General features: G+C 34.0%; 1 protein-coding gene across 5 annotated transcripts in view; it reads right to left on the reverse strand.

The window, feature by feature from the left end:
- The window catches only part of COP1 (COP1 E3 ubiquitin ligase), a 220,594-nt gene that overhangs the window by 147,252 nt on the left and 52,246 nt on the right, over positions 1-21,096 (reverse strand). For 3 of the 5 annotated variants that reach the window (XM_061160776.1, XM_061160774.1, XM_061160779.1), the window contains exons 6-8: positions 17,396-17,464; positions 7,591-7,650; positions 4,152-4,228 (exon numbers count right to left, since the gene is read on the reverse strand). In XM_061160776.1, coding sequence (XP_061016759.1) covers positions 4,152-4,228; positions 7,591-7,650; positions 17,396-17,464 — 206 coding nt within the window. The remainder of the gene's footprint in view (positions 1-4,151; positions 4,229-7,590; positions 7,651-17,395; positions 17,465-21,096) is intronic. The other 2 variants (XM_061160778.1, XM_061160777.1) reach the window with 1 other exon arrangement.

Consider the following 21,096-nt stretch of genomic DNA (forward strand, 5'->3'; position numbering starts at 1 on the left):
AGCAAAAGTGTCTTATATAAAAGTCTTACTTATAAATTTTATTTATAAATATCCCTGTTCTATATGACAGAAAACTTAAATAAGCAATTCACAATTTAAACTTACGAATGTGTCTTTAAAAAATGAATTAAATATGATCAATAGCAAGTCTATTACTGGCAAAAGCATTTGAAAGATCAGAGATTCTAGATGAATCTTATTTACTATTTGTATTGTATTTATTTACTACTTTACCACAGGAAAACCAGAGTTATTCTGCAAAATTTAACTCCAGTAACTATCTGGATCATATTAAAGCTTATTTACCTTCAAGCAAACAGAGAAGCTTCAACTAATACATTATCTTTAAGCCAGGTTTTTTGGAGTTCTAAAACCAGAGGTTAGTGAATAATAAATAACAGTTCTGAAATACTTGCTTGATTTAAAGACAAAGAATGAAGCAATTATGAGACAATTATTTCTAAGACAGAAATCACATCAATGAGATATTTTAAAAATTACAAACAAAACTACTGGTAATTAAATGGCTTTGAAGAAGACTAAAATCTAAACTTTAGATTTTAGGTTTTTTCAGTCTGAGAATATTTTAATCTAAACCAAATTATCACTGTCATTGTTGAGAAGAAGATTTGACTAAAATGTTTCATACTCTGATTAAAAAAAAAAATTCATTTGGCAAAAGCTAAAAAGGACTGTGCTTGCCTATCACTCTCTAATTTACTCATAATTTAATACAAAGAGCGATGTAACAAAGAAGTATAAACTATAGTTTATCCTCTGAATTGTGAAGACTTTCTTCCTCAGAATCTAAAGAACTAAAAATGCCCTAATAGCAGCAATCTTCAGGTTTGAACTAATTCTAGTAAGAAAAATTTGCAATGAATGAAGCCTTAAAAGTTTTACAAAATTTAGACTGATTTTAATTAGACTGAAATAATCACATACTCACCTCCAACTTCACTCACCCCAATGAAGCCTGACAGTATTTTTCTTAAAGATTAATTAGTTTACTTATTAAGTATATTAAAGGTCATGCTTCAGTCAAGTTTTCACAAGCTATGAAAATTAAACTATATTCTAGGTGACGCATACATTTACTCAAAACCTATTTTAAGTTCTATTATGTATAAATGCTCACATAAAAACGTGGGAGTGTAAGAAAATCCCAGTATTAACAGGATTATAGTACAGCATGGAAAATCTACCCAAACTAGCAAACATAGTATAGAACAGGAACAAAGTAAATAGAAAATCTCCTAAAAACTGGTAGTTAATTCTATCTTGCACTTCCTTCCTCCACTTCATTTTCTAAGGGAACTGGTGTATCAAAAAAGAATAAAGCTCACCCTTGGCTGGGTTTTTAGGGATGGCTAGTGGGCGGGTAGCTACTTAAGAGAAGGAACAGAGGAGTTTCTAAGCAAAAAATAATATATAAGTAAAGTTACCTTAATACCCCATTTGGGGAGTTAAATTCAACTCTAAAGCACAAAAACAGTAGGCAAGGTAAAGGGGATTATGGAAGGCCATAAAAAAGCGGTCTAAGCCAATTTAAATACAATGGAAAGTCACTGAATGATTTTAAGGAAAGTAACATGATGAGATTCCTCAAAATGCACTGGAGGAGTATAGTTAAAAGACTACTGCAAGACTCTATGAGACACTTGGGTATTAACGCAGCAGGGAGAGAATAGATAGGATAGGACAATTACAGCCAATTATGGTATACAGAAGACAAATTCCTGGGGAGGGAGCTGTAATAGCAATAGTTATATGTCTTCTCTTTCTCTTTACATTAAGTACATAACCCTCACCATAAACCCAAAATCAATGTAAGGGATTTAATGATCTTATTTTAAAAAAATGAATCCACAAAAACTCTTTTTTAAAGTAAACCTCTTCAAAGAGACCAAAACATTACAATGAGGAATAAAAACAAAATCTGGCATTTAAATAATGATGATAATAATCATGAGGGGGGATTATATTTCAACTATACATTATTTCTTAAAAATAAAACAAACTTCAATATTGCTAGCATAACATTCTTCCCATGTTAAATTCCACATCTTAATCTTAAGGGTCATTTCCCAAGAATATTCAAAGCTACCATCATTTTCCCAAGTGTCTCTCTCAAATCTTAAGTGATAAAGAATGTATTTTAAGAAAACATCATGTTTGCCTGTTTTTCCATCTTCAACTGTGAACCAGTCTAACTGATCACATCATCTGACAATAGTGTCCCATACGATTTTAGTAATTCAACGAAGTTTTCACAGACATCATGAATTCCTACATCTCTCATGAGACTGGCCACTTTATAATACAACTACTTCTCTTCTCTTCCACCAATAAAATCCTACAAAATTCAAAAAAAGTCCACCATTTCCTCTTTACAGATTCTTGCAATGTTCCTAACATTCCTCCTAGCTTCCAATTGCAGGGGATTGGGAGAGACAGAAAGTCTCTTCTCTATCCTCTACATGTGAACCCCTGTAGGTATTTTATAATCTAAAATAGACCCTACTCAAAACTACCCCATGACATTTTATTATCTCTTCTCTTCACTTCATTCATGTGTCAGCTTTCTAATACGTCTAACTTCCTTCCCAGGATACTACTTATATGTCATGTACGAATATTACATTTTTTCTTACTTAGCATTTCCCTCAACCTCCCCGCCCCCCCCACACACACACCCCCCAAAGGGAAGTTCCATAAAGGGAGGGACTTTCCAGCTACATCCAACACTTAAAACAGTGCCCAGTGCATCAGAGGCATTAAATTTTAAAAAGCCAGTTAAATGAACACAATACTATATTGTTAATATGTTATTAAAAGTCACCAGTGAGAGAGTAACAAAGACCAGGGGCTTCCCTAGCAGCTCAGATGGTAATAAAGACCTGGCCACAACAGATAGAAATAAATGCTATATAAAGTGATATGACAGACAGTGATATGATAATGCGAATTATCAGTTTATTAGAGAAGACGTTGTGATATGACAACTTTTACTTGCCTGGATGCACTCACATAATAAATATTCTATTTACACAGATCCCACATATGTCAGGAAGTGAATGCTAAGCTAAAGATAATATCCCACAGACTGAATCATTCCCAAGTGTTTTAAAGAAAATAAAATATGGACAAAACCAAGCTGAATTACACAGGTAAAGTGATCCCAGAGTCACTCAGAACTTAACGCGGATTCTCTATAAAATGGTTACTGAAATATATTAAACATACCAGGAATGTTATTTTGCTAGAATATTCCTTGTGTCCCTTCCCCACATATCATCCCAAACTAGATGTAGAATGGCTTTCCTGATCTGACACTGGCTGTTAAGTTAGTGTAATCTCTGTCCTGCCACTGGACTGCTTGAAAATCCATGTGTTATCCTAAAACTATTTGTCTAAAAAGCTTCTGTGGGACCACAATTGTGAATGGATTAGCAAGTTAAAAACATGTAAAATTTCTCCTGCCCTGAACATAACAAAAAAGTTCAAATTCAAATGTTAGGTAGTAGATATTTCATCAATAGAACTTTAAATTTACACAGGGACCATACACATTCTCCATATTTCACAAAAACACACTGAAGGAGGCCAGTCACTACCACTATTTAAAATCTAGGGAAACAGTCATGAGCAAGATATATGTAATTCCTGCTCTATAGGGAATACAGAAGGGAACACTTAATTAAATTAATAATGGGGAGTTATAAAGAAACTAGCAGAGATGTCTAAACAAACAGATCTATCTAATTCAACAGGACAGTGGCAAAGTCAAAGGTATTATTTTAACTAACTTTTCCCTAATATTACCATTTTATTCTCTCAAATTATAGATTTTTAATGTCATCTGATTTTAATTCACAATATATTCAAAGCTACCATTATTTTGAGAAATCCACCAAACTTTTAATTCATTACTGAGTTCACAGTATTATAATATTCTACTACCTGTCCCTGGCATGAAATTTAAAGCATAAAGGAAAGAGATGGGCCATCTGAATCTCATTTCTACATCATGACCAAAAGTAATTTCTCAGGAGTTGTGTTCACTACATGGAAAAGGCTACCAAGGACTAATACCATATGTGCACTTTATAACATAAATCCAAAGCAATTACAGGTTTCAAGCTGTGTACCTGTGTGATGGAGAAGGAGCTTCAAATTGAGGCACTGTGCTATCCTCACTGACAGGAGAATATAAGCCGCTCATTTCCTGGAAGTACAATTATTAGAGTTATAGACACTCCAAAGAGAAGATATATAAGTCAAAAGGAGCTATTTATTTCTTTCCAATCCCAGGTTTTATCAGTTCCTTTTTGTCTCAACATCCAAATTTCTCAAGGTCTCCTCTCCATAGAACAAGGATATCTGAAACTTACGAGACAAGTCTTTTTTATGATATACATACTTAAAGAACTAGAAATTCTTTAATAAATATTATTCATTACTAATAAAGCCACCAAATGCAGAAAGACAAATGTAAATTTTTTAAATGAGACATACTGTACATTATGTGAACAGTGAACTAGCCAATAATTTTTAATCTAGGTGAGAACCTACTGATTAATATTAAGATAAGTATGGCAACTGACTAAACAGACCTTTGTCAGCGAAGGAATGACTCTGCTTTTTAATACACTGTCTAGGTGTGTGTTAGCGTTAGTCAATCAGTTGTGTCCAACTCTCTGCAACCCTACAAACTGTAGCCTTCCAAGCAAGAATAGTGGAGGGGATTGCCATTCCCTTCTCCAGAGGATCTTCCTGACCCAGGGATTGAACCTGGGTTAGTCACAGCTTTTCTTCCAGGAGCAAGCATCTTTTAATTTCATGGCTACAATCACCATCTGCAGTGAGTTTGGAGCCCAAGTAAATAAAATCTGTCACTGTTTCCATTTTTTCTCCATCTATCTGCCATGAAGTGATGGGACTAGATAGCATGATCTTCGTTTTTTGAGTTGAGTTTTAAACCAACTTTTTCACTCTCCTGTTTCACCTTCATCAAGAGGTTCTTCAGTTCCTCTTTGCTTTTCTGCCATAAAGGTGGTGTCATCTGCATATCTGAGGTTATTGATATTTCTCCTGTCAAGCTTGATTCCAGCTTGCGCTTCATCCAGTCTGGCATTTCACATGATGTACTGTGCATATAAGTTAAATAAGCGGGGTGACAATATGCAGCCTTGACGTACTCCTTTCCTAATTTTAAACCAGTCCATTGTTCCATGTCTAGTTCTATCTGTTCTGTCTTGACCTGCATAGAGGTTTCACAGGAGGTAGGTAAGGTGGTCTGGTATTCCCATCTTGAAGAATTTTCCACAGTTTTTCGTGATCCACACAAAGGCTTCAGAGTAGTCAATGAAACAGAAGATGTTTTTCTGGAATTCTCTTGCTTTTTCAATGATCCAACATATGTTGGCAATTTGATCTCTGGTTCCTCTGCCTTTTCTAAATCCAGCTTGAACATCTGGAAGTTCTTGGTTTATGTACTGTTGTAGCCTAGCTTAGAGAATTTTGAGCACTCCTTTGCTAGCATGTGAAATGAGGGCAACTGTGTAGTACTTCGAACATTCATTGGCTTTGCTCTTCCTGGGGACTGGAATGAAAACTGAACTTTTCCAGTCCTGTGGCCACTGCTGAGTTTTCCAAATTTGCTGGCATATTGAGTGTAGCACTTTCACAGCATCGTCTTTCAGGATTTGAAATAGCTCAGCTGGAATTGCATCACCTCCACTAGCTTTGTTTGTAGTGATACTTCCTAAGGCCCACTTGACTTCGCACTCCGAGATGTCTGGGTCCAGGTGAGTGATCCATCATGGTTATCTGGGTCATTAAGATCCTTTTTGTACAGTTCTTCTGTGTATTCTTGCCACCTGTTCTTAATAGCTTCTACTTCTGTTAGGTCCATACTGTTTCTGTCCTTTATTGAGCCCATCTTTGCATGAAATGTTCCCTTGGTATCTCTAATTTTCCTGAAGAAATCTCCAATCTTCCCCATTCTATTATTTTCCTCTATTTCTCTGCACTGATCACTGAGGAAGGCTTTCTTATCTCTCCATGCTATTCTTTGGAACTCTGCATGCAGATGGGTGTATCTTTCCTTTTCTCCCTTGCCTTTCGCTTCTCTTCCTTTCTCAGCTATTTGTAAGGCCTCGCCAGACAACCATTTTGCCTTTCTGCATTTCTTTTTCTTAGAGATGGTTTTGATCACCACCTCATGTACAATATTATGAAACTCCATGCACAGTTCTTCAGGCACTCTATCAGATCTAATCTGTTGAATCTATTTATTACTTACACTGTATAATCGTAAGGGATTTGATTTAGGTCATACCTGAATGGTCTAGTGGTTTTCCCTGCTTTCTTCAGTTTATGTATGAATCTTACAATAAGGAGTTTGTGATCTGAGCCACAGTCAGTACCCAGTCTTGTTTTTGCTGACTATATATATATCTTCTCCATCTTTGGCTACAAAGAATATAATCAATCTGATTTTGGTGTTGACCATCTGGTGATGTCCATGTGTAGAGTAGTCTCTTGTGCTGTTGGAAGAGGGTGTTTGCTATGACCAGTGCCTTCTTTTGGCAAAACTCTGTTAGCCTTTGCCCTGCTTCATTTCGTACTACAAGGTGAAACTTGAATGTTACTCCTGGTATCTCTTGATTTCCTACTATTCATTCCAGTCCCCTATGACAAAAAGGACATCTTTTTAGGGTTCTATAAAGTTCTATAAAGTCTTGTAGGTCTTCACAGAACTGTTCTACCTCACCTTCTTTGGCATTAGTCAAAGTTACGGTTTTTCTAGCAGTCATGTACTAATGCGAGAGTTGGACCATAAAGAAGGCTAAGCACTGAAGAATTGATGCTTTTCAATTGTGGGGCTGGAGAAGATTCTTGAGAGTCCCTTGGACTGCAAGGGAATCAAACCACTCAATCCTAAGGAAATCAATCTTGAATACTCATTGGAGGGACTGATGCTGATGCTGAAACTCCAATACTTTGGCCACCTGATACAAAGAGCTAATTCACTTGAAAAGACCCTGATGCTGGGAAAGATTGAAAGCAGGAGGAGAAGCAGAAGACAGAGGACGAGATCACCAACTCAGTAAATATGAGTCTGGGCAAGCTTTGGGAGATGGTGAAGGACAGGGAAGCCTGGTGTGCTGTGGTCCATGGGGCCACAAAGAGCTGGACATAACTGAGCAACTGAATCGCAACTGGATCATTACTGTTCAACTCTCTGAGCAACAACAGCAACTGGCTCATTACTGTTCAACTCACCAAAGTATTAAAAAACAGGATATATCAGTCACTACTTTGAAAATATTCTTTGTAAACATTAAGAAAAGTAACATCCCTCTTGATGCAAATATTAGCTTTGTTTACTAACTGCTTAAACTCTAACTTTTGATCATTAACTCAGAGGAAAAGGGCTCCTAATAAATTATCACAGAAATTATGCCTGTTACTTTCTATATAATGGAGACTAATCCCATAAATTTAATGCAGCAATTTAAAAGAAAAGCAAAATTTTCATGAAATTGAAAAGCTACTCGAGATGTAAGAAATTCTTGATCTTACTTCCACTCTTTTGATATCCTCTTCCAAAACACTTAACTCCTTCTGAATCTGCTCCAGTTGCTGTAGATTAGAGAGGGGAAAAAAAAAAAAAAGCCTAAACCAAACCACACTAGCATCACCACAATCATAAAGTAATTTTATACTTGGAATATGATTTCTAGGAAATTGTGCACTAATGGTAAAATGTAGGGGTGAAAAACAGCAGATAAAAAGCACTGAACATTCCTATGTTAAAAACTAAATGTAAAGACTTAATATTTAAGAAAATAGTACTTTCTTTAATACAATAATTAACTTTTTAATAAAAATATTAAATATGAACAATAACAGCATGATTTAGTAAAAACAGAAGATATCCAAAGAACTTTCAAATCACCTCATTTAACTGTCAGCAATTAATGTCAGCATGTCAGTTGTTAACCTCATTTTAAAAATAAAAATAACTCTCGAAGATTAAATTCTACTACCCAAAAGCAATCACAAGTTACCCTCTTAAGCATTTTTTAAAACATATTTAAGATAATGCCTCATCTTTGACATTTTGCCTATTGCACCATAACTTTTCTCCATGCCTTTAAAATGCAAAAATTTTAATTGTTATATCATATTTAATGATATATTTGACAATCGTAAGTAATTCTGAACCATATGAGTCTGCATTTTAGATTATATGAGTCTGCATTCCAAATTTTACTGAGATTACTAAAGTGAAATTATTTGATCAAGAGAAATAGCAACTCTTCACTACATGCAAAAAACTGCTTTCCAGAAACACTATCAAATTTGTTTCTATAATTATTATAAATAAGTGGCTGTCTTAATCTAAGCCAAATATACTGAAGTCAATTTTATTTTTTGGTCATGTTGTGCAGCATGCAGGATCTCAGTTCCCCAAATAGGAATCGAACCCATGTCCCCTGTGTTGGGAGCTCTGAGTATCAACCACTGAACTTTCAGGGAAAACCCCTGAGCAAGTTTTTAGAATACAAAATAACAATAATGAATATATTTATGTAATACTTATTGCCAGATGTGCAATAGGAAGTATTACACAGGAAAAGAATCACAGAAAGATTAAGTGACTTGCCCAAGATCACAGTAAGTACACAGCAGAACTGGAGTTGAAATCAAAGCAGCCTTCTTGTTTCAGAATTCATGCTGTTAACTACTATGTTATAACACTACTACTTGAAAACAGTACCTTATTACTTAACTTTATTTTACCTAATGACTAGCAGGAGTAAACATTTTTAAGCATGTTTTCTTCTGAGGCAATATATAGACAGTTGATAAAATACAGTTGATAATATATAGACAGTTGATAATAACTCAAATATTAACCAATCTTAAACATTTTGCTAAGTACTGTGAAGAACGGGATTTAGAAAACTCTAGCCCTTGGCCTCATGGAATTCAGTCTAGGGAAGAGCTTCTGGGTTGGTGAACATGTAGGTTGGTGAGTACATGAAGATGCTGGGAGAACGGCACACCTGGAGAGGGTAGGGAAGCTCCATGCCCCTTCCCACATATCTCTTTTCTATCCTTTTACAATAAACTGATAATCCAGTAAGTAAACTATGTTCCTGTTATGTGATCCATTTTAGCACATTATCAAATCCTTGGAGGGGGACAGGGGAACTGCCAATTTATAGCCAGTAGGTTAAATATACAAATGACTTCTTGGACATGCAATTATGATCTGAAGGGGCAGCTCAGCCTTGTGGGACCGAGTCCTCAACCAGTGGAATCTGCGGCCAACTCCAAGTAGATAGTGTTAGATAGAACTGACCTGAATTGAGTTTCAGGACACTCTGCTTGTGTCTACAGAGAACTGGAGAACTAGTTGGTGTAAGAAATCACCTACACATTTGGTGGCCAGGAATACGGAGAGAGGTATTGAATAAAGAAAACAAGTGTTCTCCTTTCAGGCATCAATATAAGACATTACAGTATAGGAAATAGAAGAAAGACAAAGGATAACTGTTTTAAAAAGCAAAAAGGAACAACTAGCCTAAATTCACTCTGCAAATGTGTTTCATAAACCAGAGAGGCAGAATCTAGAATAAAAGCATAAAGCAGAAACCAAGAATGTTTTGGAAATATATGAAGAAAGTTCACAAAGCTGAACTGTCATTATCTAAATGAAAACAGACCACAAATGGGAATGAAAATTGACAAACTTCTGGATCAAATCTGCCTTAACACTATTGTGAGTTTGGGGGGTACTAAAAAAAAATAATAATAAATACACAAGATGGAGAACTGCTACTTGAGAGCACAGTCCAAAGTCATCAATAGAAAGCACTCTCAACACAGTATACTGTATTACAACCCAAAGAAATTATTTTAAAAATTTGAAAAGTGAAGAACATAAGTCTGAATCCCTTAAGACTAAAACATAAAAGAATTCAAAAATAGAACCCCCTTTAATTGGCATTAGCTTTGGTGCAGTTAGGTATCATTGGCACTCATTTATTTGACCTTCACTATGACTGAATAAAAATACGCTGAAGTATTAAATTCAGTATCTTAATTTTGTTTTTTGGAGCTAATATAATTAGAATAAATTACAGTTGCCAAGACCTCGTCAACTATCTGAAACATTCAAAACTGAACAAAAGAATACTGATAAACTTCCAGGGGAAAAAAAAAAAGCTGGTTTAAAAAAAAAGTAGCAAAATTAATAATACTATATAATATATAAACAAAAAGGCACTAAAAATAAATTTTTAAAAAAAAAGCACTGTATATTGATTAGAATATCCAATATCCAGAACACTGATAACACCAAAGGCTGAAAAAGATGTGTAGCAACAAGAACTCTCATTTATTCTTGATAGGAATGAAAAATTGTACAGCCACTCTGAAAGGCAGCTTGGCAGTTTCTTTAAAAATTATACACATTCTTATCATTCTTATCATATAAGCCAGTAAACACACTCCTTGGTATTACCCAAGTGAGTTGAAAACTTTGATTCCAAAAAAACACATTGATAGCAGCTTTAGTCATAATTAACAATACTTGAAACAACCAAGATGTCCTTCAGATGAATGGATAAACAGTGGTTCATAAAGACAATGGAATAATATTCAGTGCTAAGAAGAAATGAGCTTTCAAGTCATAAAAAAACATGAGGAAATTTAAATGTGTTATTACTATGGGGTATATGGAAAATCTCTGTACAGTCTTTTCAATTCTTCTGTGAACTTAAAACTGCTCTAAAAAAGTCTTTAAAAAAATATAAATACAGTGAAGTAACTCTTAAAGAAAAAACATAAGAACAAAAAGTCAAAAGAGAAAAGAAACAAAAACATAACAAGGCTTAAACTCTTTTACATTAAATGTAAATGGTTTAAACACAAAATGATAAGACTGAGTCTGGCAGAATGAATGAAAAACCTCTGCTCTATATAAGAAATTCACCTCAAATAAGTTAGTAAAACAACAAAGAACCAAAGATTCAGTAGGGTGCAAAACATTCTCACCACACTGTGCAACTGCAGGAAACACATTCTTTACAAGCACGAATATTTCAAAATTTAATAAACTAACAAGTGACAGTGCAAATATCATACTATAAAAACCAAATTATTTTCTGATAACAATGCAATTATAACAAAAATCCATAATTTTTTTTTAAAAAAAGGTCTCCATTGGTAGTATAGTAGATAAGAATCCACCTGCAAATGCAGGGGACATGGGTTTGATCCCTGGTCCAGGAAGATTACACATGCCACAGGGCAATTAAGTCCATGTACCACAATTACTGAGCCTGCTCTCTAGAGCCCATGAACCACAATTACTGAGGCCTGTGTGCCTAGAACCTGTGCTTGGCAACAAGAGAAGCCACCACAATGAGAAGCCTGTGCACAGCAACGAAGAGTAGCCCCCATCTGACACAACTAGAGAAAGCCCACAGACAGCAATGAAGATCCAACACAACCAAACATAAAATAAGTAACTTCTTTTTAAATGAAAGAATCCCAACATCCAAGTAATAAGTTTATCTATAAATAACCCACATGCCTAAGAAAAAGTATAATGAAAATTAGAGACTACTTTCAACTAAGGAATAACAAACAAAATGTCATACCAAAATTATTAGATGCAACTAAAAGAATTATGGCCTGAAATGTGTATATTATTAAAAATAAAGTCTTCCTACTAATATGTATATCCAAGTTAACAAATTAGAAAAGAAACAACAAAATAAAGCCAAAAAAGTAGAAGGATGGAAAATGTATTTATTAAGAAAATGGAAAACAAAAATAAAGTAGAGAACATAAACAAAGCCAAAAAGCTGGTTCCTGGATAAAACTCATAAAATTGATACATCCCTGAATACCTGACATGACCTGATCAAAACAAACAAACAAACAGAAAAATGTACAGCACCAATAAGCAGAATCAGGAATGAAAGACACCACTAAAAACTCTAGTGGTATTAAAAATTTAGTATTAAGACCAATCTAATACTAAAAAATTTGAAAATTTAGAGGAAACAAACAACTCTTAGAAAAAATGCAACATGTCAAAAATGGCATCTAAAACAAAACTCTGAATATGCAGTAAATGAATCAACCAAGTTTCTGCAAACACAGGTCCATACAGCTTTTCCAGCAAAATCCTTATCATTCAGCAAAGATATTCATCCTAGATTATACAAATTCTTCCAGAAAACAGAAAAAGAGGGTACATTCTCCAACCAATTTGATAAAACCAACTTTATAACAAAACCAGACAAGATCAGTGTATAAAAAGTTAAAGAACAATCTTATTAATGAATATAGATGCAATAAGGGAGCCAAAGAGGGCAAACAACTGTCCTACTTATCTAGAATGTGGAACATTCAGTGATAAAACTAAACACTCTTGGGCAAATCAGGACAGTTGGTCACCCTAGGTGCAAAGTTGATTGAGTTTTTAATGTTAAACAAATAATGATCCATTTTAAATGAAAAAAAAAAAATTATATCATCTCAACTGCACAAAAATTTTGGAGAATACTCAACCCCCACTTACAATTAAAAAAAAAAAAAATTCTCTTAGGAAACTGGGAATAGAAACTTAGCTCCTTGAAAGATTAAAAAAAATACCTACCAAAAACCTACAGAAAACATCATACCTAATGGTGACACGTCGAAAGCTTTCACTTTGAGATCAGCACCAAGACTAGGATGCCCCGCTATCACCACTTCTATTCATCATTGTACCGGATATCCTAGCCAGCAGAGTAAGACAAGAAAAATAAATAAAGGATATAAGGATCATAAAGAAAGAAACTAAACTGTTATTATTTGCAGATGATGTTGTGTGCAAAGAAAATACAAAATAATCTACAAATTATCAGAATTAATGATTTTACCAAAGTTGCTGGATACAAAAAAAAAAGTATGTGTCAAAATCAATTGCATTTCTATATGCCAGCAATAAATAGCAAAAAAATTAAATTAAAGACATAGACATCACTTAGAATAGCATAAAAATGATTGAAGACCTAAGGACAACTCTAAAATAGAGATATATAAGAATAATATCATGAAAAATATCAAAATTTTGGAGGCCATTTTTAAGGACCTAAATATAGAGAGAGAAATACCATGTTCAACGGCTAGAGGACTCAATACTGTAAAGACAGCTTCCCAAATTGATCGATGGAGTCAAAGTAATCCCAATAAAAATCACAGCAGGTAAACCATGGAAACGTATCAGCCAGTTTTAAAATTTATAGAGAAATACAAAGAGCCATGAATAGCTGCAACTTTCCTAAAAAAAGAATAGTAACTTACTTCAAAATTCCAGTATTTAATACAATGTGGTATTGCCAGAAAGACAGACAAACAGACTAGTGGAGCAAAAGAGAGCCTGGAAACAGACCCATGTATGTATGGACACATGATGTAAGACAGATGTGGTATTTCAAAGCAATGGGAAAAGGATGAACTTTTTAATTAAGGATGCTTGGACATTTGGATATTCATATGAAAAATTCTCAAGTAGATTATAGATGTATGCATGAAAAAAAAGAATAAAAGATTCAAGTAGATAATATAGCAAAATGTCTTCATGACCTCAGGTGGAGAATTCTTTACCTAATAGAAAAGGCACTAATTATAACAAGCAAACCTAATAAATTTAACTCTACTATAGACAGAAACTTCTCATCATCAAATAACATCATTAAGACAATGAAAAAAATTAGCCCAATTAGAGGGGAGAAAGATCTGCTATAGATAAGTAGGTAGACAGAACAAAGAATTTTTATCTAGAATATACATAAGCAAACCAGAAGGAAAATCAATGAAAGATGCACAAAGCTTAAACCAAGTACTTCATACATATACAAAAACCCAAATGACCAATTCATAGTACTGAGTACTCAACCTCATTATCCATCAGGGAAATGAAACTTAAAGTCACAAAGAGATACCAATATATATCCCAAGATGAGCTAAACTGAAAAAAGTCTACTGATATCAAGTACTGGTAAGAATATAGTACAATAGGAACATTCCTATAATTTCTGTAGAAAGAGTAACCAATTCAACCACTCAGGCATTGTTTGGCATTATCTACTAAATTTGAAGATGTACATATCCTATGACTTAATAATTCCATTTCTACATATGAAGCATAGAGATATATATTCTAATATATATCTTGATAAAATATATATATGAGATAGTAACACTGTTTGCAATAACAAAAATGGTGTGTATTCAATAGAATACTATACGACAACAAAAGTGAATCAATTATAGCCATATACAACACTAGGGATGAATCTTAACACTGAGCCAAAGAGAAGAACAAAACATTACATAATGCAGAAATGCATTTATATTAATTCAAAAGAAGAGACTTATAAATTAAAAATACTTAGACTTTAAAACAATAAAGAAAAACAGAGAGGTTAGAATACTGACTACCTAAAGGCAAGGGAAAAGACTATAATCTGGAAAGAGTAGGCGAAGAGCTTTATGAGTCCTAGCAAAAATCTATCATTGGATCAGGATGGTGGTTACATGGAAGATCGCGCTATGATTCTTTAAACTTTAATTTGTTTTACAAAGTTTTCTGTGCTTTATTTCATATAAAAATATTAAAATGCAATATATTTATATTCAAAATAAAACTTCAAACAAAACCAAAAGGAAACTAAGATTCCTCAAAACTGTCCTATTAAAAAAAAAAAAAACTGTCCTATTACAAAGAATTAAAAAGGTACCACAAACGACCAAAAGCATATTTTAAAATTAAATTGAATGAAATGTAAGGCAAATTGTTCAAATGCTATTACAAATTTGCAACGAGGAGACTGGCTTTTACATAGAACCTGGAGCCCTCCTGTTCAATCTCACTTTGAAGAAAGAACAGCATGTTCATTTAAAAACATATATTTGTTAAGTGCTGTAGTAGGCAGGCTCTAAGACAGCCTCCAAAGAGTCCCACCTCAGAATCCATAACCTGTGTAATTCCATCTTTGTGTGGGCTGGACCCAAAAATTTGCTTCTAACAGAAAAAACATTTGTTGAGATGTAACTTTCAAGATTAAGCTACAGAAAGCTTGTGACTGCTGTCTATAAAACCCTCTCATTTTCTTACTTTCTCACTCTGAGGAAGTCAGCTGCCATGGAGTAAGTTATCCTATGGAGAAGCCCATGTGGTAAGAATTTGGTATCTCTTTCCAACAGCCAATGAGTACTGGATGCATTTCTATCCCCGTAGAACCTTAAGATAACTGCTGCCCTGGCCAACACCTGGATTGCTTGTAGCTTGGTGAGAAACCCTGAGCCAAGGCACTCAGTTATTCTACACCAGGATTCCTGACACTAGATATTACATAAATGTTTGCTGTTTTTAAGCCATTCAATGTGAGGGTAACTTGTTACACAGAAATAAATAACTAATGAAAATGCCTACTCTGCGCCTTGCACATTCCCTTCTCCTAATGCTCAAAAGAGAGTCAATAGAAAAAAAATAAAAAACAAAAGTTAAATCTACAATTCTAAAAGCAAGATGTGACACTTGAACAAGTAAGTATGTTAACTCTGAAAAGCAGATTCAACTGCCCAATTAGAAGTTCTGCATAAAATCCCAAAGCTAATATCCAAAGTCTGAAAGTTAATCTTGAGGAAAAAAAAAATCAAAAGCAGTAACTGACCTCCTGGTCAATCTGTATTATTTTATAGTTATATGCTATATCCTTCTTGCCTGAAATGATTTCAAATCTAAATGTGTTGCAAGCATTGAGACACTCTAGAGAAGTGTGAAAAATCTCAGAGAAAAAAGAAAACCTTAATAATCCAGATCACAGATAATAATCAGTCACTTCATTTAATCCCCAGTTATCTTTATGTTTGGACTGTTCACTTAATTGATTCATTATTAAGTAATTTCCTATGTACTAATTTCATTCAATGAGTTCAAAGTCTAATATAAAAAGAACCACATAAAACTACTTCAAAACAATTTGATGCTGTTTTAGGAGGGGAGAAAGGATGTATGAAATAGAAAAAACTATCACTTTCCAAAGAATTTGCTATAGCAAAGATGGTTGGGTACTGAATTGATAATTTTGTTTCCATATGTCATAAAATGTCCAGCTTTATTACTTAAAGTATGGTTCAAAAACCAAGAGCATCATCACCTGGAGCTTGCTAGAAATGCAGATTATCAGGCTCCAACACACACCCTCTACATCAGAACTTGGATTCTAAGAAAATCCTCAGGTGATTCTTAAACAAATTGAAGATAAAGTACCCACCAAAAAAATAAATTAGAAGTCATTTAAGTATATGTAAGTCTTCAATTTATAATGAAAATAATTTTAATAGATATTAAAACATATTAAAATCACAACTGCTACCTCAGCAAAAGTTAAAGGAAAATACAATCATAAACCATGTGAACAGCATCTAGGTATAAACAGAAGCATAACATGGAAAAATCCGATCTAACAAAGTAAAAAAAAGCTAAAAATAGACATCATGAATAGTCAAGAAAAAAAGTGGAAATATCGAAATAAGATAATATAAAGTTCGGGCAATGCACAGTTATCAAAATAAGTTCTCATTTTTTTATCTTCAAAAAATAATAAAGCCTGCCTGGAGCCTAAAATACATGGTTTTATTTTTTTGAGTGAAAATGACCTAATTAGACAACTGAAAGTAAAAATATAAGATTTCAATCAATTAGGAATTTAAATATAAAACAGTTTTCAAAGTTATTTTAGCATGCTACTGAGAACATAGAATTTGTCTTTGGTTTTCCCATATTTTGTACTATTGTGAAATGACTTTGACATGTTAAAATGTGTAGTTAGCACACTATGGTTATACAATAAAAAGTTATTTTTTAGTTATCCTGCATGACTTACACTTTCCAAGTTCTAAATAGGTAGCTATATTTTTACTTGTTTTTCCTCGCCAGCATACATTTCAATCATAGGAAAACTGTAACTCCTATGTTTTCTTTTCAGGGTAAAAGTTTGGCTGTCATTTGAGCCTAACTTTCATTCTTTGCAGCTATTCTTTATAGTTTTGAGGCAATGTCATTATTTTCAAATCTACAGAAAACTTTTTAGCTCATATCTAAAAAGGGGTTTTTAACATATCAAGTTGCAAAGGTAAAACAAGCTAAAATAACAAAGCTTAAAAAAAAACACAACTCCTGAAAACTCAAATGCTTTCAAATACTTAAATAAAATTTTAAGCCTGAAGTGCTTTCACAAAAATGGGGACAAAAATGTCAAGAATCAACAACAGTAAAGAAACATTATGTAAAATACACAAAATAATATACCTCTCTCTTATTTCTTCTTGCAACCTTGAGGAATTCCATAAGGATCTGTAGTTGGGCTGCATGTGATTCCTATAATAGAAAATTATAATTGTTCTTTTAAAAATACAACTTTGAGTTCAAAGTCTTCTTTAACACCACAGTATAATCAGTATGAAGCAACTTTATTCATCCATTTAAGTTAGTCTCATTTCTATTTCGTCAGTTTCCTACTTGTTAATTGGCATTTTAAAAAGCAAGCCATTACAGGCTTCCCCAGTTGCTCAGTGGTAAAGAATCTGCCTGCCAATGCAGGAGACACGGGTTCAATTCCTGGTCCAGGAAGATCCCACATGCCATGGAGCCACTAGGCCTGAGCATCACAGCTACTGAGCCTGTCCTGAGAGCCTGGGAGCCATAACTACTGAGCCCACACACCAGAGCCCATCACCATGACAAGAGAAGTCACCATAATGAGAAGTCCTCAGACCACAACTAGAGAGTAGCCCTTACTAGCCAGTCAAAATTTGAAGCATCACTGAGGTATTAAACATACTACAAAAAAGCATGGCCACTTTGGCTTGCAGGATATTAGTGCCCAGACCAGGGACTACTCAGCCCCTTGGCAGTGAAAGCACAGAGTCCTAACCACTGGACAGCCAGGGAACTCCCCACTTCACTTTCAATAAACTGAAACTAGCTCAAGCAACAAGTGAGCTCCAACTCAGCTAAATTCCTGATCAGACCAAAGAGGTCAACCTCTTATCCTTGCTTCCTGACAAAGGAAAACACAAGACCATTCAGGAAGAAAGTATTAACCACTTCAATCTATCTATACCTCTCTTGAATACAGAACATCTAAGATATAATTATAAAATTACAAGACATGAAAAGAAGTAGGAAAGTTAAGAGAAAAAACAGGCTAAAAGAACAAAATTCACAGATGACTCACATGCTGGGATGAGCAAAAAAAAAAAAAAAAAAAGGACTTTAAAATATTTCCATATATTATTAAAGAATTAAAAGAAAAAAATGGACAGGAGTGAAGAAACAGAAAATTAGAAAAGAACTGAAAAATCAAAGTGCAAATCCCAGAAATGAAGAATACGGTCTGAAATTTTAAAAAATTAAAACAAAATAACTTCAGATAAAGTTAGGAACAGATGCACAGAGCAGAGGAAAGAAATAGCAAATTCAAAGACGGTTCAAAAAAAAAAAAGAAGCACCAGAAAAATGTGGGATAATATGAAAAATAAAACATATGATTGGAACCCTAAGGAAAAGTAGAGTGCACAGGGCTGAATAAGGTTCACATGTTCAGCAAACAGATCCTCTTGTTCTGTGAAACACAACCAGAATAAATTTTTTTAAATGAAACCTAGGAATACCATAATCAAACTACTGAAAACCAATGTCAAAAAGGACATCGTAAGAGCAGCTAAAAAGGATACACTATCGTAAGGGGAAGAACAGTAAGAACCTACCAGCTCTACAAGAAACAGAAAAGAAATCATACAGACAAAAAGGAACTGACTCAGATGGACCCTCATGTCTACAAGAGAAAATGAAGACATCTCAAAGGGTAAATATATTGGTTCAAAAGAGTCCTTTTCTATCCTTTTTTGCAACATATCTTCAAAAGACTAGTGACTTTTTAAAGCAAAAATAGGTGGAGTTTATAACATTTATAATTTGAATCACAAAAGGCAGGAGCTTGGTAAATTTAAATACTATAAGATCTTACATTGTCAAGAAAATGATATATAGTCGACCCTTAAACAACACAGGTTTGAACTGCATGGGTCCACTTATACCCAGCGTTTTTTCAATAAATACAAACTGCAGTACTACATGATTCACAGTTGGCTGGATACACAGATGGTGACCTGTGGCTATGGAGGGCAGATTATAAAGTTAGATCCTGATCTTCAAATTCACAGGGGTCAGCATGTCTACTTCCCGCACTGCTTAGAGATCAACTGCACATTTAATGCTGATTTGAATACAGTATCCTGGGAGTGTTATACTATAAACTCAAGGTTGATTGTGAAAAGTAAAAGAGGAATTCTGTAATCTTTCGAGAAACCATTAGAAATATAATAATTATAAGCAACATGCAAAAAATAGAGAAGATAATACGATAAGTTGAAATCCTGGAAACACAATGCTCTCTAAAGAAAGCAAGAAAGGAGAAACAGGAAATAAGGAATATATGGAAAACCAGGAAACAAATACAAATGTGGTGAGCTCAAACCCAACCACATCAGTGATCGTATTACATTTAAATGAACTTAAGCATTTGAATTAACGAGTTTATTAGATATCATTAAAAATTCAACTACATACAGTTAAGAGACACACTTTTAAAATATAAAGGCAACAATAAAATGGAAGTACAAAGATACAGAAGAATATACCATAGAAATGCTAGTCATAACTAAACTACTTAAGCTATATTATCAATAACATAAGAAAATATAAAAGCAGACTTCAGAACAAGGTATATTTCCAGCATTAAACATATACAATTCATAATGACAAAGGGGATGATTCATCCAGAAAACATCACAATCCTAAATATGTATGTATCTAATAATGAGCTTCAAAATATATGATGCAAGAATCGTAGAAACCAATGGAAAATAAATAATCAAAAATATTTTTAACAAATCCCTGGCAACCCACTCCAGTATTCTTGTCTGGAGAACCCCATGGACAGGGGAGCCTAGTGGGCTGCAGTCCACCGGGTTGCAAGAGTTGGACACGACTGAAATGACTTAGCACACATGCACACATCAATAACTGATGCAGCAAGGAAAAAATCAATATCTGAGTAATATTAACAAATGCTACATCCATAAAGCACAACAAGTAACACCATGTTTTTAAATACAGATGAACATTTAACAAAACATAGACCTTATACTGAGCTATGATAAAAATCACAATAAATTTCAATGGACCAAAAGCAAACAAATTGAACTTACAGGCTAAAATGAAGTGAGAAAGATAAGAATTCCTACTTCAAACAACAAAACAGCAGGCCAGTTATATGAATGGATGCATTTCAGACAAAGGAACAGAAATAATACATTATCCCAGGAGCTAGATGGAAAAACCTCCAAATACACAGGCATCAGGAGGAACACTCTCAAAAAGACTGCCTCAGCAGTGAGGCAAAATTAGCTAGACAAAAATCTATTCTAGTTCTCCCTAACAAAACTTAAAACACAAGCTTCAAGAGAATCAAGCTATTTTGAAAATACTTAACTACATGCCAGAACAAAGCTTAGGAATGTGTAAAGGAACACAAAATTAACAATATTAAACATGGTAAAATGTACAATTTCTGGCATCCAATCACAAAATTAGTAAGCACACAAATAAGGAAATGCTGCCCAAAATAAGGGGGGGAAATCCATCATTTAAAACAGAAACAACAATGACACAAATAATAGAATAAGGAAACACAGTCATAAAAGAATCCTACAAGTCAGTACAAAGCATAAGGAGAGACAATGGAATATAGAAAAAAGCAGTGAACTTGACAACAGAAATAGAAACTACACAAGATGAACTAGATGGGGGAAAAGATAAAACATAAGTAAACAGAGCTGTTTATCCCTGAGCTGTGATACAACTTCAATCAGCCTAAGAAATGTGTAACAGGAGTTCCCAAAGTAGAAAAGGTGACAGAAAAATATTTGAAGAAATAATAACTGAAA

The sequence above is a fragment of the Dama dama genome, chromosome 14 (assembly GCF_033118175.1).
Source record: "Dama dama isolate Ldn47 chromosome 14, ASM3311817v1, whole genome shotgun sequence".
NCBI classification, from domain to species: domain Eukaryota; kingdom Metazoa; phylum Chordata; class Mammalia; order Artiodactyla; family Cervidae; genus Dama; species Dama dama.